Source organism: Rattus norvegicus, chromosome 1 (assembly GCF_036323735.1).
Source record: "Rattus norvegicus strain BN/NHsdMcwi chromosome 1, GRCr8, whole genome shotgun sequence".
NCBI classification, from domain to species: domain Eukaryota; kingdom Metazoa; phylum Chordata; class Mammalia; order Rodentia; family Muridae; genus Rattus; species Rattus norvegicus.
Genome location: NC_086019.1, coordinates 230,972,415 through 230,997,033, shown reverse-complemented (window position 1 = coordinate 230,997,033; position 24,619 = coordinate 230,972,415). Strand labels below are relative to the sequence as shown.

At 48.0% G+C, this 24,619-nt stretch overlaps 1 protein-coding gene across 4 annotated transcripts in view; it reads right to left on the bottom strand.

Annotated features, from left to right (window-relative positions):
- Positions 1-1,047: 1,047 nt before the first annotated feature.
- Positions 1,048-24,619, bottom strand: part of Apba1 (amyloid beta precursor protein binding family A member 1) — a 205,690-nt gene continuing 182,118 nt past the window's right edge. For 2 of the 4 annotated variants that reach the window (XM_063275486.1, XM_063275480.1), the window contains exons 6-13: positions 17,969-18,004; positions 16,930-17,016; positions 15,778-15,963; positions 14,361-14,540; positions 13,349-13,561; positions 6,793-6,912; positions 5,557-5,697; positions 1,048-4,875 (exon numbers count right to left, since the gene is read on the bottom strand). In XM_063275486.1, coding sequence (XP_063131556.1) covers positions 4,804-4,875; positions 5,557-5,697; positions 6,793-6,912; positions 13,349-13,561; positions 14,361-14,540; positions 15,778-15,963; positions 16,930-17,016; positions 17,969-18,004 — 1,035 coding nt within the window. In that variant the 3' untranslated portion in view covers positions 1,048-4,803. The remainder of the gene's footprint in view (positions 4,876-5,556; positions 5,698-6,792; positions 6,913-13,348; positions 13,562-14,360; positions 14,541-15,777; positions 15,964-16,929; positions 17,017-17,968; positions 18,005-24,619) is intronic. The other 2 variants (NM_031779.3, XM_039092551.2) reach the window with 2 other exon arrangements.

The following is a 24,619-nucleotide window of genomic DNA, read 5'->3' as shown; positions in this document are numbered from 1 at the left end:
TGTCCCCAGCAGATGCAGTCTTTCCCTACGTTCCACTTCCTGAGGTCACAGGGTCTGTTGGCCACCAAATCAATGTTCATGGACACTGGATCAGGGCGGAGAGCATGGACTCTCTACCAGGCTGGTATTTGGTTTTAGGTTTAAGGGCAGCATTCAAAGTTCTTTCCCTTCCATAGGAGCGTCATTTCCAGGTTGTGCCATTTGTGGCAGGAAAAGGGATGACATAGGCAATTCTTTTGTCAGCACATTTTTTTTTTTTTAATCATAGGATAACAAGATCCTGTGATCTCTCATCTGGTTTTGTTAGCTCTTGTAAAGTCGGTGTTAACAGCGAATCAAGCTGTCTAAGATGTTTCTGTGGGGAGACAACTGTTGGAGGGTTTTAGTCCACTATCATCCTTTTTAAGCTTTTCAACCTTAAGGATTTTATTACAAAGATATAGTAACAAAGAGGCAGGGCTGCTGGAGCACAGCAGGCTGCTGCCTCCCAGGACTTCTGGTAGCTTGGATGTAGTCTCTAAGGGACCTTGGACTAGCTTTTAGGAAAGGAGGAAGATTATGTCCTAATGAACACTATGATGGCAGCAGAGACCAGGTCTTCTGTGATGGGAGCCCTCTACCCCACTCATGCCCACGGGCAGCAGGAAAACCATGTTACCAAAATTTGAAAAGTGGAATTGCAAAGTCTCACGCATCCTCAGGTTGGTCCTGAGGCACTGTTTTCCTCCGGCTCCAGCCCTCAGTGAAGACGGCTTCTGTTTTTTTAAATTTTTCTTGGAGGAAGGATTGATTTCTGCTTCTCTCCTTCCTTCAGTGGTGCTAGATAAATCAAAAAGGCTCCCTCTCGCTTTCAGGGTGTTCTAAGGAGACAGAGAACACTGTGGGGGTGACAGGCTACCCAGCCAGTCTCACAAGATAAGTAAATACCTGGGTAGCAGGCAGTCTCCATAATCTTTAAGGTTGGAAGAGGTAACTTATTAAAGACAGAATCCTCCCTCCCTGTACACAGTGCCCCATTCTTCCCTGAAACAGTAAGACATCCAGAGACAAGGGGGTGAAGTCCTTGTTTATTGTTCCAGCAATTCTTATACAGACATTAGCGTTCAGTTAAATAAGGAGAGAGCACATTAAATACGTCACAACCCCAAACCAGACAACTGCCACTACGGCATGAAGAAGGGGAGGGTGGGCCAGGACCGGTGATTAGACTGTCAGAGGAAATACATTCAGTGGGTGTGCAGTATCAACATTCCAGGCTCACGTGTAGATATATTTTATTTATATATATTTATATTTATATATAGAGATCATTGAGTTTCATGTATACAAAGAACGATATTGTTACAAATACAATACTATACTTCTCCCGATGTTTTACAGTAAGCGCTAATGCACCCCGTTACAGAACAGGGGTGCGAGTTCGTACTCCAGGTGCTGTGCTAAGTATGTACAAGAGATTTCATTCCCACATCACACACTGCCTTAGATGGAGGGAAGATAAAATCAGAGTTGTGTACTCAGTGGACCCTAACCAGGGAAGGAGCAGACAGAGGTGAAACTCAAACTAACAGGTAGCCTTGTGAAGGTGAGAGTTAAAACATCAGGAAGAGGTGGCCCTTGGTTGTAAACATTGGTGACAGCTACACCAGTGGGTGGAGAGACCTGAGCAGGGCTCTGTGGGTGGGTTTTCATCAGTGTGCCAAGGGGAGCATAGGTGTGGGTGGGGCCGCAGGAGGAGGGAGGGGAGCGATGGGGGAGGTAGTAGGTTACTCTGACTCCCTGAAGGCCAATGTTGACGGGCAAAGTTCAGAAAGCAAACCTGTGTGCAGGGAGATGGCAGCCTGCCGCCTGCTCTGCTCTACCCCCGCCCCTGGACTCCCACAGAGCCTGCTGTGAAGGAAGGGATCGCTCAGGAAGTGGGCTCCTGGCCTGGATCTGTGAGGCTTTCCTCCTCTCGTGAACTCAAGGCTGATGGTGGCTCCCTGAAGTGCTCCCGAGGAGAAGGCAGAGGCAGAGTGGGTTCTAGTGCAACCTCATTGGACTGGGGGGAGGGGTGTGGATCTGGAAACCTGCCCCAAAGCCAAGTCACCAGCGGGTTCCAGCTGAGTGGGCAGAGTGGCTTGTGCCTTGCTTGCTGTGGGGGCAGCTCTGTGTGTAGCTGGCCCCATTACTGGGAGCTATGAGATATTTACATATGTAACTATGTATATGAGGATGCCAGATGAGACCTGACCCCAAGTTTAATCATTCAGTCTGATGCTCAAAAGAGGAAGAACATGCTTCAGCAGGGGGCCTGGACCAGGCTTTCCTCTGGGAGGGAGGAACCCTCCTTAACACAAAAGCCTAAGTAATCCTTACAATCGTGCTAAACTATTAGTTCCCTAGGAGAGCTCACAAGAAAAGCCTTGCTTTTCAGCCCCTCTTAAGGCTTCCAGGGTTGGGAGCAACAAGAATAGAAAACACTTTCTCTTTCCTCTTCCCCTGGGGTGATTACTGGGAGTGAGGTCTGTGGGGTCTACCCCTGACTGGTCCCAGTTAGCCTCTGAGGTCCTGCTTCTGCCTTCCTGTCCAGGTGCTTAGGTGCCTGCCCATGGTGGCCACCCTGGGCCAGACGGACGGACATAAGCCTGTCAAGTGACTTTACCCAGGTTCCCAATGCCAGAAATGGCAGCAATAACGTCTCTCTTTGTTCTAGCTGTCCTCTCTGGCAGAGATGGGTCTCACCCCTCAGCGTGTATTATATTAGATACCTGACAGATCAGTTATTTCAGGAGATGTAAAGAAAACCCAAGCCATGGCTCCTGCTCTCCACCTTTCCTGGGGTTTGACCTTGGGCCTGGTCATGCAGGAGCATTTGGTTAGACAGCCTTAACATCAAGTCCAGACGGCCTGGCTCCTAGGGTCCCAACTCCACATAGTTCTCACAGCAGCAGGCCCAGCCCTTCTCAGGCAGCCATCTGGGCAGCCGGAGTCTCATATCGCTGGGACTTTTTGTGCTAGAGTAAAACTGAGGGCTCACTGCAGTTCCCAGCAAGCACCGGGCTCTCCAGAGTCTCTCTAGACAACTCATCAAGTCAACAGGGGTTGACTGTTTCCCACCCTGGCTGAAGTCTCCTGTTCCCTCTCTTCTATTCACATCTCTCCCTCCCCTAGATCCCTCTCTTCCCTCCATAAATCCATCCTCCCCAACACTGCTCACTGAACTCCCATTTCCAAAGACACAATATAAATATCCCAGATGCAGAGAACAGGGATTATATCCATACTACAAAATATATTAGTTTTTCTTCCCCTGTCTCTACTGAGGTCATCGATGAAACAAAACAAGAACAGAAAAAAAAAAAAAAAAAAAAAGAAAAGAAAAAAAAGAGCCACATTCCACATGGAAACAAACTGCTCTTTGGACCAAGAATAAGTGGAAACTGGCTCAGAATGGCATTATTAAAACATGCACGGACTGAGACGTGATCTAAAACGTGAGGCATCTGGGGGAGACCACGAGCCTCCCATACCAGCTGCAAACTCCCAGATCTGCAAGACAGTAGAGGATGTGTCTGGGGCACAGTTGGGGATTCCTAAGGCCCAACACCAATTGTTAATTCTGCCTGATGTAGTGGCTTATCTGTCCTAGCCTTTATAATATCACATCCTCACTGGTAGTGGTGAACAGGCCCAGGCTGGCTTAGCCTTCAGGCAGGAAAGCATGACACTAGGGCACCCCCATCACGGTTTGTCCCTCAAGAACAACCTCCAGTTGTGTACATGGGGTGGGGGAGTCCTGGAGGGGACTCTGAGCCAATTGGGATAGAGAAGGCCAGGAGAGTGTCTGTCTTAGGACAAGGCCTGCAGCTTTCTGCCTAGGTCAACCTTATGCTAGGGGAGGGGAGATCTTCCAGAGAGGTGCTGGGGGGTTCTCCACAGAGTCTGTGTGCTAGGTTTTTAGCCTGCTTGGATACAGGCAGAGGGCAAATGAAACACTGAGCAGGGCTCGTGTGTGTGTGTGTGTGTGTGTGTGTGTGTGTGTGTGTGTGTTACACATAAGCGCCTGTGCAAGTACGTTAGGACAGTACCTGCCAGTGGTTATCCTCCAATTGGTAACCTTGGAAACCTGGGGAACCTTGGAGGCCCTGTGACTTGCCAGGACCTCTGAGGTGGGTGTCACAGCATCCTTGTCCTTGTTTCTCAGAAGTTAGGCCTGAATTAGCACACACATTGCAACTAAAAGAAACTAGGGAAGGGATTTAAAAGTGGCTCAGAAATTCTGGGCAGAAATAATGTGCGGGGCTCCAACTACACAGCAGGCAGCAAACATCCTTAAAGATGTGGGCTTTAAGGATATTCAGTGCTGTCACCTGTCACCAACCATCTTTCCATCAGTGAGGTGAGGAGGGCGGAGAGATCAGCAAGTGAGTTTTAGGCACTGCTCAGTCATCTCCTGTGCTGCCTCTGAGAGCTCCTTCAGGGAAGTGTGTGTCTCTTGGGGAGGGATGATGCCTCCTTGGGCAGTAACAACCACTTTAAGATCCCCCAAAGGCCTCCACCATGATCCTAGGTATATTAGCTGCTCTCCACCCTCAGGAGGGCACACACCAAACTTCCCTGGTGTTAAGGATGGAACATAAAAAAGCGAACTGGAGAGAGACAGAGAGCAAAGAGGCCCTTGCCGATTCTTCTCTTCCTGTGTAAAACCAAACGTTGGGTGCGAGAGGGGAATGTCTCAGTGGACACACAGATGCAGCACAAGAAACACAACCACGGTGAGGAGAGTCCTCCATGCATGCTGCCACGCCGCGGAGGTGCGGCTCAGATGTAAACGGGCTGCTCCTGGGCTGTCAGCAGTCTGTACATGGCTGCTGGCATTGTCTTCATGTGGATCTGAGGGTAGAAAGCCATGTTAGCTGGGGCTAAGAGTAGGGCCTCAGAAATAGGGTCTCTCACTACAGACACTTTCCAGGACTGCCCGCCCCCGGCCCCTGGACCTGGTCTTGGAAGACTGAAGCCCACAGGGTTTGTAGAAAGCTTCCTTGACTCTTAAATGGTAAGAAGATAGGGGTAAGGCTTCATTTTCCAGTAAAAGGCTCCAGCTTTTACAGCACTCTGAATAGAGACGGAACCACGGGGAGGGCTCTGGCTTCTGGCAGCCTGCTTCCCTTTCTTGGCAACGTGGAAATGCCAGACCGTCTAAAACTGCTCAGCTACTGAAGCAGGAGAGCAGACCCAGAGATAAAGTTAGGACTGGGTGTGAGCCCGTGCCAGTGCTGGGGATACTGCCTTGATGGGTATTGAATCTAATTTTTGTCTTCTAAGCACATTTGGGTAGGATTAATTGGGGAGAAAGAATCTGGGGAGCCACAGAGAGTAGTGACACAACAAGAGCATTGAAGAGAGGTAGCAGAGGAGGGGGTTACATTAGCCAAGTCTGAGGCAGAGGGGATGCTTCCTAAGAAACATCTAGGGAGGGGAAAGGAGGTTCTAGAAGGTTCCCAGCAAGGCTAGCATGGCGCCGGGGGCACACAAGGTACCTCAACCCTGTTCAGCCCCAGGCCTTACTCCTACCTCCCCAACAGCATTGGAGAGTATGTGGACGATCTTCTCGTGTGGTGTGGCTACGACACTCTGGCCGTTGATTTCAATGATCCGATGTCCCACGCGGACACCTCCTCTCTCAGCTATTCCCCCTCTCATGAGGCTACAGATCTACCGGAAACAAACATCAGGTTACACCTAATGGGCAGTGCCCCACCTTAGAACCACATCAGGGTGGAAGACGGTCTTCCCTGGAACCCTAGTGCCCTAGCATGAACACCCCTGAGAAGCTGACTTGGTGAGGCTTGGGCCATGTAAATCTCGCAGGTTCTTCTTATGAGTGATGGGTTCTGCGGCCTGGTACGGAGCCTAGTGACTGAATGTTTAACCAGCATGACAGATCCTGTGTCTGATCCCTGGAATCATATTCGGTGGCAGCAAAAGCAGGTTCTGTAGGCCCGCCTGGTTGCTAGTGCAGCAGCTTTGCACAGGGGATATGACAGGTGTGACCTTACTAGTGACCTGAACTCTGACCACTTCCTATCCATATTGGGCCTATCAGCCAGTGGTCAATGTTTCAGTCGGCTTTCCATAGTCACAAGCAGGCTTACCCATGGAACTGTTTGATCCTGTATTTGGGGATTGCTACTGTGTGATCCAAAGAGCCATGGTGTGGCTCGAGGAGAGCCGTGCTTGCTGTTCTTCTTGACTTGGTTGTCCCTGGCTAAACTCGCTTCTTACTGGCATGGACCTGGATGGCACAGCCAGTCACTGCATAGGGTTAGCCCATGACCACTGGTGAACCCTCCCAGCACTGCATGTTGGCCTACTTCTACCTCACACACTCAGCAAGAGTGTGTGGTGTGCGGGTGACCTTAGCAAGGCTGACTTTACATTACAGACCATGCAAGTATTCAGAAGTTGATGCAGACAAGGCCTGCAGCAAGGGAGTTTAGTGTTTCTGCAGTAACTGGGTCCTCTCGGCTCTAAGGGGCTCTCAGGTCAAAGCACTCTTTAGCTGCTTTCCACACTGGAGACAAGACCAAGGGTCTAGGCCAGGGCTGTGGTTCACTGGTAAAGTGCCTGCCTGGCATACACCATCCCCAAACAAAGTCCCAAGAGCTAGTCAAATTAAAACCGAAACCCCAAGCCTATTTACTGAACGGAAAGATGAAGGGAATGGACCGGCCAGAAAAATACTCAATACATCTCCATTTTCATTTGTCATTGTATTTTAGAAAAGGGTGTGGTAGGGCTTGTACTTACAATTCCATTCTGCACGCTGAAACCCAGCTGGTAGCGAAGGTCCGGCCTCCTAATTAGCACTGTGGTCACTGGGGGGCACCTCACGATGTTCAGCTTCACGCGGGACTGGTTCTTTAAGCCCTTAAACAGGAATGAGGTACAGTGGAGATAGGGGCCACTGAGTTGGGCAGAGTGAATAGAAGCAGATGTCACCCGACCCAGAAGCAGCACCCAGACCTGCGGTCTTCTGAAGACATGGCTGCCTGCAGGCTGTATGTGCCTGAGCTGTCCCCACGAGGTCTCCCTGGAACCCATCCTGGGAGGGGTGTGAGACGGGTGTCCTGCACATGGCATCTTCACTTTGGAAAATGCACTGTATCAAGGGACCTGGCAACAGTACGACTACAAGGAAGAGTCACCTTTGCTTAAGGATGAGTGTATGCGCAGTTGGTGGAGAGCCCTGTGGGATGCAGGCCTCTTGTGACTCCTAACAAAGGGCATACATGTTCCGGCAAACAGCTTGTTCACTCTCTTTGGTCTCTGACCTCTCCTTCCCCACTCTACGTCTGGAGAGACCGTCAAGCTCATGGATATTAACCCCCCCCCCCAGCTGGATGCTTCAGTGAGTATCTGCCTCCGTGAGCTGTGGATCGTGAAGAAATGAAACGTGAAGACTGAATATGGGTTCATCCTTCCTCTAGGTCAGAATGGATTATAGAAGAAAAGCTGGCCTTTAATTATGAACAGGGACAGTCTTTTTCTCAGAGCCTGTTTGGAGCTTTCCACACATTAGCCACACAACCCCTCCCTCAGGCTCACCTACTACCTCATCAGCTATGTGCTGAGAAGTGAGGGTCAGAGAGAAGAACCCACCCCAGAAGTAAGTGTGCTCCCTCCAGTGCTGCTGTTTCTGAGGAAGGCCTGTGCTGCCAGGGTTGCCTCCTGCTTGCCAGAGCAGATATTTGAGGAGAGCATGTTCAAGGCTCTCTGAGACTCTCCCTGCACCTGCTCTCTAGCTGCTGCTTCGAATCCCAGTTCAAGATACACAGTGCAGAGAAAATGACGATTTTGGTGTCCTGGAGCAAACAGACCACACTTGTGTGACTGGAGGCCCTGCTGCTACAGTTGAGGCTGGGAGATAAGAGTATCCAGGAAATGGCCTACCTGCCTGCCTGCCTGCCTGGACTCCTATCTGCCAAGACTAGCTGCTTAAGAAATGACTCAAGGTCAGCTTAGACTTTCCTCCAAGGGAGCAAGGGTCTTGACGTGGGTAAGCATGCTCTCCTCTGAGAGAGCAACAATTGGAAGCAGCAGGGATTTGGGGGAAAGCTAGATTTCATTCATATCTCCCAGAGATAGCACCCCATGTGACTTGATACCCAAACCAATGCTGGCATCATCAGTGCCCCAAGTGCTTTGAAACAGGCTAGGGAACTCCTTCATTAAGGAACTAGCATTTTCAACATGGTGGAATGGACGGAGTACGCTTTTCCTACAGAAGATGCCAGTGACAGATTTGGGCCTTCATTGACAACAAATCTTGTTGTCATGTTGACAAGGGAGAAAGGAGGTCTGGCTTTCTGCTCCCTGCAGCAGGACAAGCATAGCCAGGTGAGGAGAACAGTGCTGGTGTCCCTAGACCTGAGTTCCTGTCATGATTCTTCTTCTATAACAGGAGGCTCGTAGGCATTTTGCTCTAGCTTACCTTCTCCAGTTTTCCACATCGCGATACTCACTGAAGTCTATGTAGGTCTATGTAGTCTATGTAGTCTATGTCAGGTCTATGTAGTTCTTCCTAAACGCCCTAGTCTATGCTGAGACAGCCATTTAAGCTTCAGAATTCAGACGCCCTAACATCAGAGCCCGTAGTATCATGAAGCGTGGCAGTCCAGACCTTTGTCACATGCAGATTATATTTTTCCTTGAGCACCTACTCTTGGTTCATTTAAAAGTCACTTATATACCAGGAAACGGGTTAGGCACTAGAAGGAGTAAGATTCTCTAGGTCTCCTGGAACTGGGAAGGGGGGAGGAGAGGCTAAGAGAGGGCACACACAGAGTATCAGAACTAAGATGGGGGAGGGGCAAGGCAGCTTGAGTCCCCCATCCACCACATCCCCCTGAAGACCATGCACTGAAAGATCAGGGATTTGTGGAAAACCAGAGCTGAGAGTGACAGGATCTGACCAGATGGATTGTGGACCTTCACACAAAGCCACCTGTTTAAATGCAGGATTATTTATGTGTACTCAGGTAATTTGGAAGACTGTATAGAATACATCAAAAAGCACGAGAACGAAGCTATTTTCTCAGTGTTTCCTAAAATTTTCACATTGTTTTTGAACTGATTCAAGATGCCTGTTGGGTCCCTCAGCAAAATAACTAAGACTGGAGAAAATGTGCTCCGATGCAAGGCTTGGGCAATGGCGGTCTGAAATAACCAGGGCACGCTCGGCTTAGCTATCCCTAATCAGCGTTTCAAGTTGGGTTCCATTAACTTAGATTTCCAACCTGCCATTTTGTTGCAGGTGCCAATGAAATAAGTGGCCGTTCTGTACCCATGACAACAGTGAGTGATGCAGCAAATTAAGAAACACAGTGAGAAGGGAAGAAGTAAGAGTGGTCTCTATAGCAACAAGGGCAGAACGGCGATGCTCTTGAGAAGGACGGGGAAAGCTGGCACCAGGCTGGAGAAGAGCAGACATCTCGAGAGCGGGACTCGGAGGCAAAGGCAGGAACAGAGACAGATGCTAGCAGGCTGTGCCTACTGGTGACTGTGCTTTAGCAATAAATTACTACTGGAAAGGTAAGAGGTAGGCGCAAAGGAATGGAGAAGGTTTCTGTAACTAGAAACATTCTACTTCCTGTAACGGGGTGGGGAGGGGATACTAGCGTTGAGGTGGTAAGACACAGGACGCATGGCTTTAGATGCCTGTTCCTAAGAGTGCAGGCTGGAAGACTCCCTGAGAGTTTGCGGAAAAGCAGAGCCCTACTTAAGACTTGTCGGAACAGAACCAGCATCCTCACAGCATCCCTGGGTGGCCCATGTATGAGAAGCAATGGCTGACCAAGATGAAGGATGCTGGTAGAGAACTATAAAGCACACTGGGACCCAGTGAAACAAGCAGCACTGTAGGGAAGTTCTGAAGCCCGGACATTCCCCTGCGGTAGCTGAGGGGTTTGGGGTTGGGCACTGTGAGCATCTGTCTAGGTCTAGGCACAAAGTGGATGATGTCTACAGAACTATAAAAGATGGCTACTGAGTGTGTCTTCATTTAGTGTCGTGGCGAATGTTCCACATCTAGGATAGGTAGGCTATCTGGTTTTTCAGCTCAACAGAACTGAGGGTCTTGGGGCACTGAGCGTCTAGCAGTCTCTAACTGGCCCTGCCTGTGGTGCACATCTCTGAAGGGGAGGACGCAGTGGAGCGGCTTTCTCAGGCCCTCGTCACCCGTCGGCTCTTTCGTCACCACATGACACTTTCATCTTTTGAGTCCATGGTGACGCCGAGTACGGACATCAAAGTTCAGCTCCTCAAACAAACTTTCCCTCCTCCCCCACACCCCAAGAAGCTCGAGGGCTACTGTCTGCGTTTGGGTTCTGCTTTCGCCTTGATTGAGTTGGTGATCAGTGGACAGAGTGAAGTCCCTAAGCGGTAGACAAGGGGGGCCAGCTTGACCACATGGACATGATCACCTTTATCTTGTCTGTGTCATTTACAGGGCAATGGGACAGGTAAGAGGAGAGTTGGGTTCCGATGGATGGCCATCTGGGGGCCCTAAGCCTCTGGAGTTTCCGGTGAGGGGTGGCTTATGGGAAGGCCAGGTTCTGACACAGGACTGGGAGTCATCAGAAATTCTTGCTTCTCACACTCAGGTCCTTCCCTATCTTCACTCAAGTTCCCTCTGCTGCCCTGCCCCCACTCTCTCTTTTCAGTCACTGTGGGCCGCAGCAACAAAATATCATATACTGGGTAGCTTCTACTAGTTACACAGGCCAGAAATCTGAGATTAGGGTGCTGGCGGCCAGGTGATGATGAGGGGCCTCCTCTGGGCTGCAGCCTGCTGGCTTCTTATTGCTTTCACAGGAAGGAAGAGAAGTCATAGCATCCCTTGCATAAAGGCACTGATCCAATCCATGAATGCATCACCCTTAGGACCTAATCACTTTGCCCAAATCCCTGGGGTTAGGGCCTCAACATGTATTTCAAGGGGACATATTAAGTCTATAATACTTCCTCCCTCCAACCCATGGCCTTTCCAGACCCAGATCAACTCCCCATAGAGTCACCCTTACAACTTCACTCGCTGCTTTCTCTCTCACATCTGAATTCTGTACTCTATACACAGACCCTCAAGACTGGTGTTATCAACAGCAGAGGCTGTCCTTTGCATTGTAGGGTGTGTCTGTAGTAACTTCTTCACAGTAGGACAGCCAAGACAGTCTCCAGTTTTTTGGGGCTTGCATTATTACTTCTGGCTGAGGGTATACACTTAGACAGACACCTTCCCTGACAGTGCTGTCTTGGGGGCAGACTGTTCACTGGCGAGTGATCTGTCTGTACCAGAGGTCAGCTATGATGTCATTGTTCTGTGCCTCAGTGCCTACTTTTGCAATAGGTGACCACAGTACCTGCTACATAGAAGCTCATGAGCAACTAGAAGCCATGAGTTTGGAGAGCGTATCTACGACCACCAGTGTTCAGTGCATGGCCCTTGACTTGTGTAACTGTGGGACCAGTCATCTCTTCTTGCTAGGCCTAGCTTCTGGATGAGGTCCTGCTCACTGTCTGGGCCACACAGATCTTTGCAGTTCTCAATGCGCACACACTAATTTGTTTACAGGAGAGAGGGGAGAGGGCAGGCCAATGGGCAGTGGTCCTGCCTTTCGGTAAAGGTCACCATGACAACATCAGATCAAACCTTGCAGGTCAGACTAAGATCTTAGCCTTGACTCAACGCCAGTCCATCAGTCTAGGCAGACATGTCTAAACACCCCTGTCCTTCCTGACACAACCTAGGTTTTAACCATTTTAGGGTCAACTTACTGTTCTAAAAATGTTTCCCCATCTAAACGGTTACCACTCTTTACCTCTGTGATGCTGCACACCCTGTCAGCAACGTAATTATCTTCCACATGTATGGTTCCTCCATGGTTCAGCTCAGCACCCAACAAGGGTCCAAGTAAACATATCTCAGTGAATCTCTGCATTAAGCAGATTCCCTGATCTCATCATTACCGTACAGCCATGAGCCGCACAGCTTAGTCAACCATAGCGATCCTGTAAGACAGTACTGAGAGATTCCTATTACCTGGAGACACCATAGGCATCCTAACATCACAGTACAACCCATTCCTCATATCTGTGGTGACGTCTGTGTAGACTTTCTGCACTGCAAACTTGTATGCATAAAAGCACAGCACGTGTGCATGCACACACATGTATGTAAAAAAATTACATATTAGACATAATTAAGTCTAAGCTATTAGTAATACAAATATTTATTACGCTGCATTTTTATCGTTATTTTAGGGTGTACTCATCGTCATTAAAACAGAACATTAACCATAGGATAGTATGCTGTCTTACACCGGCAGCCCCTCAGGGGTCTTACAACTACTGACCCGGTTTTATCAAGAGGCCATATCAGGTGGCTGACCTACATTTGTGTAAGTACTCTGTGATGTTTGGGAAATTGACTAATGACATCTCTCAGAACTAATTCCTCCACATGTGGCGTATACTAAGCAGCACGTGTACCCTGTGATGGAAGCAGGGACACTGCCCCGTGTGCTCACCTGCACCGTCGCCCTAGCTCCTCCGAGGGTGCTGACTTTTGCCGGTTTCCTTTGCCACCGAATGCCTACTGTACAGGTTTATTCTCTCCTCCCAGCATTGAGTTCTCTCTGAAACCCCCTGGACCAAGGAGAGCTGAGCACCTCAGCCTGCTCGCTTGCTGGGTATGGGTTGCTAGCATACCGGCCATACAAGCAGCAAGGGTCAGCATTCTCTCAAGGCTAAATACACAGATGTTAAGAAGAAAATCCGGCTCTCCCCTCAAGTGGCCACATTCAGTTTTTCTTTAACTCTTTCCTACGCTGATGGCGAGAGCATGGGTTGAACTAAGAGGAATGTGTAGACTAGGTTTTCTCCCTCGGGCATTCAGGCGGAGGCAGGGGTACGCTAGTGTTCTCTGAAGAGCTGACACGTTTCCAGGAGCTGGAAAGGGTGTTAAATCACGTGCAGCTGCCTGGCGATAACGGGCTGTCTGGGTTAGAGGGCTGAGGGGAACCCTGCTGGGGCTGAGCCTGGTTATGTGGGAGAAAGTGAGTTAACTGATGAGCTAAGCCTAGGGTGGGCATATATTACATACGCTGCATGTATTACATAAAACATGTATGTGATTTACAGAGAGATAATAGTAACTCGATCATTGACTGCCAGTCCATGCAGTTTAGATTTGGGTCTTCCTCCTGCCTATGCTTAAAAATGTTCACAAATTTTGAGGCCTGGGTGGCAGTGACGTTTCACATCGTTTCACGTCTGTGGCTGCAGAGGCTTCCTCATGCCTAGGTACCTTAATGATGCTCTGGCAGGTGGACAGGGGCAGGCCCACCAGGCTGGTGCCGTTAATGGACATGATCTGGTCCCCGATGTTCAGCTTCCCCGACTTCTCGGCGGGGCCTCCGTGCATCATGTTGGCAATGATCACGGTTGGCAGAATGGATCCCCAGCCAGACTCCACAATCACAACTCCCAGGATTTCTCCTTTCTGCTTCTCTATGAAGACCTGAAAGGAGAAGACAAAGCAGATATCTCAAATCAGCAGCCATATGGGAGAGGCGGAGCTGGTCCTCTGCCTGCGCGTGCGTGCCTGTGTGGACACTTCTTTGGGGCCAATCTATATTCCATGGCATTGGGAGTCTGTAAGAAACCACTTCACCAAACTCACCTAGACCTGCCCTCATTTCATACGACCAATCTGGCCTCACATGCAGAGACAAGGGGAAGAAGGATTTTCTGTTTTAGTTTAAAACATTAGTTGTCCTTAGTAGTGAAAGCTTCGGCGGGAGGCCTTAATCCACGTGGCTCTCGGATGCTATGTGCAGGTTTCCCTGTTCCACGGTGCCCTGTGAATTCCTTTCAGTATTTAAAAGTTTTTGAGTGAGAAATAAATGCATGGAGCTCTTCTCTACACAGAGGAAGGTGAGGGGAGAGTGGCCGTGACCTCTGTTCTGCCAAGTGCAGTGTCTTTCAGCAGTGCTGGTGGCTGGTCACTGGCCACTTTCAGTGCCCTTACCTGGACTGTGGGCTTTGTAAGGACAGAGGCCAGGCCCTGCAGCTACAGAATTCCCTCAGAACTCGACTGGACTTACAAGGGCAGGGGATGTGCACCATAGCTATACTTGGTTTTGATATTACTTAATGATAGGATCCTCTGGGAAGAAGCCAGAGATGGGCACGAGAACCGCCCAGTGTCCTGTGAACACTGCCGTCTCCAGCCTCTGCTTCCACAGCAGGGCTGCCTCGACCTCCAGGGCCCCGCCCAGCTGGCTCAGCTGGGGGAACACGTTCCGGGAAGTACTCACATCTTTGCAGTTTTCCGACTTGGAGAAGTGGATCAGGTCATCGTTGTACATGTCCTGGGTGTTGAGCAGGTCGCTGTACTCCTTTTGGCTCAGGTCTTCTGGGTTAATCCCGTTGGCCCTGAGGAACTCCTGGTATGCAACGCTGAAGGCCTGCCCGATGGACTGTGCGATCAGCTGGGCCTAGAGCAGCAGCATAGGGAGAGACAGTGGTCAGTGGGGGAACTCCTGGCTCACCCACCCTGGACAATTCCGCGTGCCATTTGAGGGTTCTAAATAGCAGGTCAGTCCGTCAGTCTACATCAGGGTGCCAGAGCCTACCAGGAACTATTTGAAGAGAGTCAGTATGCTTCTCATTATGATTGTGCCCATAAGGGAGTCACTGATACTCAGAAGACAGGAATCGGGGATGCAGGACATCCTGCAATGTGCAGGACAGTCATACACGGTGACAAATGGTTCTACGTCCTGTACAATTTTTGGGCACTCTGAGTTGTTAAGGATCACAGCCCTGTCTGTATGCTGCTCCCTGGTGCACGGAGAGAATGCTTGTGTGTATAGACGTGGATGCTTGTTTGCCCTCAGTTCAAACTGTCAGACAGAAATCACCCACAGTGTCACATCAAATACAACGTTATTCTCACAGTCGAGCTTCGGTGTAAATTATCTGGCTACTTCGTGACCCTCTTTTGGAATGGCTGGGCCCTGGCATTTATACCATGTATCATGATTTTTATCTTAACCTCTTTTCCTTTGTTATACTCATGGCTATGAATTATTTTGTAGAGAAAAGGGAATTGGAGAGATGGCTCAGTGGTTAAGAGGTCTGGGTCTGGCGGGGGATGTTCCTGTCACCGGGCTGGGAGGAACAGGGTCACTAACTTAACTGTGACAGCATGACAGCGCTGCACAGCTCCCCAGTTTTCCTCTGTGGATGCTCCAGTGCCATGAAGACTTGCTGAGTCTGGCAATCTGGGTCTCCCTCTTTCACAGCCTGCTGGACGCGTGGCCACTCTTCCTTCTCAAGCAAACTCAGCACTCCCCTGCCTCGGGGCCTTTGCACTTGCTATTTCCTACTCTCGGTCTATTTAGGTCTCTGTTCATCCTTGAAAAAAAAAAACTATGCTGATGACCCTACTTGAACTAGTCCTGACCTTTGTGCACTGGTCCTATTTTATATCTCGGTAAAGCACGTTCCATGTCTCGTTATTTTTCTATCCCCCTTCGACCTGCACAAAGAGTAACTCCTGTGCTTTAAGTCAGCCGTATATCTGCAGATCTAGAACAGTGCCTGGCACACAGTGGGTACTCAATAAATATGTGTAATGTATGATGAGCCAGACTGACTCGGGTTCTGATAACCTGGCCGCTTGGTGGCTAACCCGGTCACCCAGAGGAAGGTTGGGGAAGCCAGCCTTACGTCCTCAGACTCAAAGACATGACAGATCATCTTGTACTGCCGTTTTGCATCCTGGGATGGGTGAGAGGCCTCCACATTCTCCTGGGAGTTGGAGCGGGGCATCCGCCTGCGGGCCATCAGCACGACGATGTTCCCAATGTCTGCGATGTAGGAAATGGTCCTCAGAGGGTGGTCCATCATAGGCTCCTGGAGGGGAAGGACAGAGCAGGTGAGTGCACACAGAACCTTAGAACTTACCAGATGGTTATCTTCGTCCCTCAGACCAGCTGAGTATGGAACCCAGGAGAGGTGGGCCAGGGACAAGCTTTCACTGCCGGACCTCTGAATCCTACCCACAAGGCCTGAGGAATTTTCCTGGGTTAATGAAGAATGAGAGATACGTGTAGGGGAAAACAAGTATCAAACCTCTCCAGTGGTGAAGCTGAAAAGACGTAAATTTATGCGTGCATGTGTGTGTGTACTTGTGTGCGTGCATGCGTGTGTACACATGTGTATGTGTACATGTACATACTGTACAAGTTTAAACAGACTTCCTTAAGGCCAATGAGTCCTCCACAGAGAACTCAAATGAGTGACAGGCAACACACACATTCTGTGCTTTCCTTTGTGCTTTAAGAATGATTGTGTCTTAGCCCACATTAGCCTTTGAGTTTCACTGGAGCCCGGTGTTGGGGGTGGATGAAGTCCTGACTGAATGTGTATCACTGACATGAACACAGTTACATCCAGGATCCCAATGTTGCAGACTCATGGGGATGGCAAAGCTTTTCCATTTTCATGTGTAGATATAAAAAAAAATAGGAGACCCCAGCCCTGCCCTCTCCAGTGTTTATAGCCTGAGGCTGCTCTCCTAAAGAGACATCCTACTGAGATTAGCTAAGCCTGCCTCCTTGTTCAGAGATATAAAATAAACACACTGAGTTTCAAGGCTACTGCTGGCCCATCTCCATCAGAGTGCATACTCTACCAGATCCTAGCAACTCTGTCTGTGTGTCTGTCCTTTCTTCATTCCCTCATCACCCCTGTCAGTTTCCAGGACCCAGAATGCAAGTTGTGGCTCCCCGATACCTGGGGATAGGCACTTTACAGGCAGAGGATCTGTTAGAATTGCATGGGCTTTCACCCCTGAGAAAAGTGGGAACAATATGGTACCTGTGTATCTGCATTCAACACTTTGATCCTCTGGGTGGAGATGAAGAGGTCCACCTCAGTCATTGGCTGAGATTCGCCTTCAGGAGCCTAAGGAGAAAGTGCACCAAGAAGAAGTTTTATGATATTATCTTAACCCAGAGGCACAGGAAAGGTTAGCTCACACACTGGGTTACCAAGACACAGTCACCAGAACGGCAACACAAAGTTAAATTGCCAAAGCTGAAGGTACTAGGGGGAGGACGTGGGCAAGAGTTAGCATCTCTGTATCACAGGGGAAATGCAGAGTTGCTCCTGCTGCTTCCCCCAGAGCAGCAGTCGCCGGGCAGATTAACTCGGGACATGATGACAGGTGGCCCTTTCTGTAAGGCTTTTGGAAACTGAAGGGTAAAAGTGATTAACTCATAGTGAGGACCTTGGAAGAGCCGCTCAGTTTACCCTGCAAGAGCTAATGGAGGGCCGTGTCAGGAGTAGGTGCAAATGAAGCTACCGGATGCGGTTCTGGTAAAAGGGTCTTCATATTCACACATCACCACAGCACCACAGAAGCAGCTGCCTGTTCCCGCAGCCACCCCGTCACAAACGAGCCCCCAACCTCTCACATCCTCGGAGTGTAATCCCCAAAGTGCAGCCTGGCTCACCGAGGGCTGAACCCTGCACATGTGTGGTTATTAGAGGGTTTTCTTTTTTTGCATCCAGCAATCTGAGAAATCCTCAAATGGAATGTAACTGTGATCGGGTAGTCCCAGGTCCCTGCCACATCATTGCTCCTGAATGGCTTGCAGCTTCCGAGCTAGAGGATCCGTTTAGCATCTCCAATCTGCTCCCTGTCGTTCCTCTGACGTGAAATGACCAAATGAGCAACAGAAAATGGCCACTTGAGGCAACCAAGTTTGGAGAGAGGCTGGCTTATGGAGCGACTCAAAACGAAATCGGAACAAAAACTTGCTGGATGCAGAAAACAAAAACACGAAATCATAAAAAGGCGAAACACAAAAGAAAACGGACAGGCGTAACACCAAGTGATGAAGTTGTACTGCACCTTCTTCCTGCTTTTGGCTAATTTCTGGGCCGTCTGCTTAGCATGGAACAAACAGAGACAGGAGAATAGTTAGAAAAGAATTTGCAGACTCAGAGTCAAAAAGGGAACGGACACGCTAACACTGCTTAGGGGTATAAAGCGCTCATAGGAGGAAGATGGGCATACACACCCCACTTTAAGGGGAACATTCCTAATATGAGTTTCGGGGACGGGCGTGGGGGTCGTCTTATGCTTCACTGTCATTTGACTTTCTAAAGAACCCACTTTGGTTCTGTTCTTATCAAGTGCCTCCCTTCTCACTTCACTGACTTCAGGCTATGCCTTTATTTTTTTCTATCTGCTTTCTTTGGGAGTAACTTGCTGAATTTACCCTCAGCTGCTTCTGATAAAAAACCTACAGATGTCCAGACTTTTCTTCTACTGAAGTTGTGGATCCTTCTCTAAGCCCTGCTTTAGCTGTGATGCAGTTTCATGCGCTGGCATTTCTCTACTGCATCAAAACACTTCCGCTGCGACGTCTTTGAACCCTGAATCACTTAGAGCTGTGTTCTTAATTTCAAACGTATTTGGAGGTTCTCTAGCTATCCATTTGGCATTGGTTTTGGAATCAATTTTACTGTGGCCTGAGAACATACCATGTGTGACTTCAGTCCTTCTGAAAGGTGTTATCCAGCACATGGCCGACTTGGGTGAGCATATGGACTTCACGGTAAGCAGTCTCAGTGGTCAGTTAACACCATCTTTCGGTTCTCGTGTGTGTTTGTGTTTGTGTGTACGTCCTGCTCGTTCCATCATTTTATCAAGAAACTGTGTTAAGACCACAAGCTGTTACTGTGGACTCGTCCTTGTATTGCTTTGGTTCTGTGGGTCTTTGCTCTCCCTGTTTGTAGCCGTGTTGTAGAGTACATATATGTTTAGGGTTCTATGTCTTCCTGTTCAATCAATTCTATAATCTCACCCGCCCCCGTTTATCTGTAGCAAGAATTTTCTCTTAAATTTCATAAGATGAATAAAGTTTGTACCTGACTAAAATGGACACATTTCTCTTTTTAATAATAATTAAAAGATAGATTAGCTAGTAAAAACTAGCTGAGCTTTCTAAACCTGAATCTCAGTTCTACTGCCTATTACTCGTGTGATTTTAAGCAAGCCACTTAACGTTTCTGCTTTCTCTAGGTAATATATGGATCAAAATAGTATCTACCTCACAGGGCTGTTTAAAAAGATAAAATGAATACATGAAAAAAAGTCTTTGAACGGCACGCTGAGCATTCTCTCCGTGTCTGCTATATATAATGAAAGTGTGTGGGTGTAGGACGCAGTTCCCCAATCGTATTCAGTACATATTTTATGTCAAGGTGAGTCAGTGGCTGGGACTGTGGGCGATGTTATGGAGGGTAGGGGTAAAGCTGCATCCCTGTGATGGATGGGTAAGGCTGGGCTATTGTCGATGGTGGGGGTGGTAAAGTTAAGCCGTTGTGAAAGCTATGGTACCGGTGGGTAGGGCTGTGCTCTTGTGGGGGTGGCTGGGTAACTTACCTGTAGGGAAAACTTTACTCTCAGCACTGCATCTCTATTTCACTAGTGGTTAAAATATGCTGCCTGCTGCCTGCATTTTCGCCTAGCGGAGCCTGGATGAGTCAGCCCTCCAAACATCGCATAGCTAATTACTGATGTACCCAGGAGAGAGGGCAACCCCACTCCCACACAGCTTCCCCACCATTCTTCCCGTGGTGATGAGATGGCTGGGAGCGATCTACTCGGGAAGACTCTGGAGTTAATAAAACACACACGTGCTTTACTAACTGCAGCACAAGTGGGTGTAGCTGTGCATACGGGAAGGCCCTGAGTGGACCTGAGTGCACGTGGCTGAGAGGCCTTCCCTGGATGTTCTGACCCGAGCGGTTTTCATCTGCCTCATAACTTCTCTAGCATCTGAAATGCTTCCTCTCCACTCTTGAGGTGACATGAAATGGCCCAGGAATTCCTCCCTATTCCTGTCGATATCAAAAGTCAACGAGGTTCTTCAACTCTAGGGAACTGTGTTCCAGCTTCGTCATCAGGAAATTACCCCGATTCCATTTTTTCCCCCAAACTACAGAAAGGTGAGGGAGGCAAACCGAGTTTCACGACAGGTTCTGACGTGGTTTCTACAAAGTTGAAAATCTTTATGCAGCAGGTTATAGCATTTCGATGTACCATGGACAAGATGAACATGTCGGAGCAGTCGTGAAAGATTGGGAGAGGCTGTTAAAACCCTCACAAGGCCAAGGAGGGCAGTACCCTGGGATCAGAGCTGTGTCCCCCCTCTCACTTCAGGGTCAGTGTGCACCGGGCACTCACCATCAACAGTCCCTCTAGGCTGGCCCTGCTGTGGGGAGGGCCTGGGCTGCTGGCCTGTCTGCTCTGTAGCCAGCTAGCAACTACTGAGCTATGGTCCTTTGCCAGGACTCTTCTGACAGTGTCACAAGTCACCGTCAAAACTCACAACAACCCTGTGAGGCAGGAATCATATTAAGACACTCAAGAAGAGGGGAAAAAAAAAGCACAGAAAGGCTTGGTAATTTGCCCAGTGTCACACAGCTGTGAGGTAGCAGAACTGTGATTCAAGCCCAGGCAATCTAGCCCTTCAGTCTATACTCCCCTTTATGCGGCTCTAGAATGTCTCAGTTCCCAGTAAAATGGGGCTAATACCTACCTCCCAGGACTCCCTACCCCCTCCAGTCTGAGCAGTGAATGAGGCAAGATATACAAAGGCCTGGCAGGAGGCAGCGGCATCCTCTCTACTGATCCCGGATCTCTTCAAGCAAACTGGGAAGTGACGGGACTTAGACAAAGCTACAATGATGGAACATTAAATTCTGCAACGAAACCATAAGTTTTGATATTTCAACAAAAATCACAGAAGAATGGAAAAATGAGGACTCCGGAAGAGGCTAGCACAGACAGATGAAAGGGAAATGGTAAGATGAAAGGGAAAAGGCTGATAGGAACAAAAATGGGTGCAACACGCAATCCGCAACAGCACTTGTGACGTCATCGCACGAGTCTCACAGAGTAGAGAATGGAGATGAGGACCCTCTGTGTGGACACCCAGGGCCTCTGAGGCCCAGAGGACCCCACCCCCTAGACTCTGCTGAGGAGTTGAGAGTCCCGGAAGAGAGGAAGACGGGGGAGCTAGCACAGGCTTCCTGTACTCTAGACAGGAAACAGTCACAGTGTTCTTCCTGCCTGGAGAGGGACATTCCGGAACATCAGGACATGGGCAAAAACTCTCCAGAGGTCTCTCCCACAGACCTGTCTAAGGTCCTACCAGCGGACTGTAGCAGGACATACACGGTGACCCTGACATTCCTTGCTTGAACAGTTAGGGAGCTACTGTCTAACTAGTACAAGGGGAGAGTGCTGACCACCACTCACTATTCTAGTCACATGTTTTATGTCCTCAGGGGGTTTCTAACTTGTCAACATGAAGTTAAAAAAATCATCCCCAAGGATGCTTTGATATTCTGTTGAGTCAATAATGTTTCTGTCTTAATTTGTGCAAACAAATAACTCTTGGCTTTGCTGATCTTTTGTATTCTTTTATTTCTGATCGTTGTTATTTTGTAACTCATAAATGTTATTTATTGCAACTCAGTTGCATTGTGTTGTATTTAGTTTGATTTATTTCTATTTTTTTCTGTTGAGAATTTCATATATGTATATAGTGAAAATGTAACCTATGCCCCCCCTTCTAATAACTCCTCTTCCTAACGCATGCCTTTTATTTATTCATTTGAAAACTTACTAAGCCAGTTACTGTTGCCCATGTGCTCTGGTGTGCGTTCACCCTCTGGAACATGGAAACCTACTATTAGCCACACTCCCTGTGCTGGTTTGAATAAAAATGGCTCCCATATGCTCACATGTTTGGATGTTTGGTCACCAGTTGGTAGAACTGTTTGGGAAGAATAAGAGATGTGTTACCTGGGGCAGGCTCTGAGGTTTCAAAAGACTGGGATATGCAGTTTGCTCTCTGCCTCCTGCTTAGGGTAGGAGATGTGGGCTCTTAGCTGCTCCTGCCACCATACTTTCTCTTTACCATCATGGACTCTACACTCCCTTTAACAGGTTGCCTTGGTCACGATGCTTTATTGCAGCAATAGAAATGTACTAAAATCCTCTCCGGCTGTCAATCTGGGAAAAGTATTCATTCACCTGTCGGTTCTTCAGTGACCTTACTGCTCCGTGTTGTTCCATTTCCATGCGTTTGTGTAATTGCTAGAGCTTCACTTGTTAATTGATTTAGAGTTCCATTGATCACTGTGATTAGAAAGGATCTAGCATCTGGTTTAAATATTTTGAAAATGCGTTGTGTAGCTACTGGGTGGATCATTTTCTAAGTGTCTGGAAGTCATGTGATTTATAGTATAACTTAACTCTGGTATTAATTTGACTTCAGGAGGAGGTTGGCTGTTCTTTTAACCAAAGTGGAATGGTGAAACTATACACTATTTCTGTATTGGATCCTCTCTCTAAGTGTTACAATGTCTGTGTATAAAACTTGATGCTTTACCATTTAAGTAACTTACAATTATATTTTGCTGTTGACTTGATTCATTCCCACATGGTCACTACCTTTATCTCTGTCCCAGTGTCTAATAGATGGTCCTTGTTGCTCATTCCTGGTGTATCATGTCGAAGCTTTCCCTAGTCACTGTCTGTGTGATTACTTGTAAAGCAGATCACTAGCAGGCAGCACACTGGTGACTCCAGTCTTCTTTAAATCCATTCAGCAAGTCTCCTAAGCTTTAACTGAAAAAAAAATTTAGCCCATTTACATCCAGGGTTGTTAATGATAGGTAAGGCTGTATTCCTGTCATGTATATATTATGTGCATGCACATACATGTTTGTGTGGTGAGGATGGAGGTCAGAGGTTGACTGACACTAGGCATCTTCCTAAGGTGCCTTATATACTGAAGTAGGGTCTCTCAATTGAACCCAGAGTGCATTGATTCAGTTAGCCTAGCCAGCCTGCTTGCCCTAGGAACCCTGTCGCTACCTCCCTGGTGCTAGGAAAGGAATACAGATACTGGGATATGCAGTTTGCTCTCTGCCTCCTGCTTAGGGTAGGAGATGTGGGCTCTTAGCTGCCCCTGCCACCATCCTTTCTCTTTCCATCATGGACAATTCCATGGGCGCTTAGAATCCAATTCAGTTCTTCACACTCTGCAGTCGAGTGCTTTACCCCATGAGGCATCTCTGTCACCCTTAATGATTTTCTTACAGTTGTTGGAATGTTTTCGTTTTCTTCCCGTCTTAGCTTTGGGCTATTTGCAGAGGCAATGCCTGATTTTTTTTGTCTTTTGTGTAGTTACTCTTGTACGGGGGATTATACTTTCACAGGCTTCGGTGATGCTAGCTATTTCTTTGATTTCTGTGAGTAGGGTTCCCTTAGGTGGTCTGGTGGTCATGAATCAGTTTTTGCTTATCTTGGAAGGTCTTAATTTTCTCCATTTTCTGAAGAGTGGTCTTGCTTGGTAGAGTAATCCTGATGGACATTTTCTTTGTTTCAGGACTTGGAATATGCTATTCCACTCTTTTATAAACTGTAGGACTTCAGCTGAGAAGTCTACTGCTATTTTAATGAGTGTACAGTAGAAGTGACATGGTATTTTTCTCCCTGCAGATTGTAAAATTATTTTCTTAGACTTTTGACAGTTTGACTAGAATTCTGGGGCGAAGATCTTTTCTGGTTAGATTAGAAATTCTATAGACCTCTTATACCTTGATCATCATACCTTTCCAAAGATTAGAGAGGTCTTCTGATAATTGTTTCATGGAACAATTTCCTTGTCTCCTTAACCAATAATATAGATATTTATTTACTTTAAAGTGTATGGTGGTTTGAATATGCTTGGCCCAGCATATTCAATATGTTGTACTATTAGGAGGTATGGCCTTGTTGGAGGAAGTGTGCCACTGTGGACATGGGCTTTGAGAACCTTCTCCTAGTTTCCTGGAAGCCAGTCTTCCTCTGTTTGTCTTTGGAATAAGAGTTAGAACTCTCAGTTCTCCCAGAGCCATGCCTGCCTGGACACTGCCATGCTTCCTGCTATGGCGATACCTGTGAACCTATGATGATATGCTGAACCTCTGAAACTGTAAGGCAGCCCCAATTAAATGTTTGCCTTTGTAAGAGCTGCCTTGGTCATGCTTTCTCTTCACAGCAATGCAAACCCTAACTAAGACTGTTACAAAGATTTTGTTTGTTTTTTGTTTGTATGAGACAGGCTGGCTATGTAGCCCAGTCTGTCTTCAAATTCTTAATTCTCCTGTATTAATTTCCCAAGTATGGGAATTACAGGTATGCTGGGATTATAGGAATATACAATCACTCCTGGCTTTTAAAGATTCTAAGTGCATATTCCTCCCTTCACTTCCTTGTCCTCCTCCTTGGGTTTTTTGGGGGTCTAATTTGGATAGTCAATCCCCTTCTCAAATCCAGTCATTACGTCTTCCCCTTGAACTAGTTTATTGATCTTTTATGGTTCTCTTTCACCCCAGATTTCTATTTGATTGCTCTTAATTTTTTTTCATTCTTGTCCTGTACTGTATTCCTAATTTCATTTGATGCCTTTAAAATATTCTCTTGGATCTCACTGAG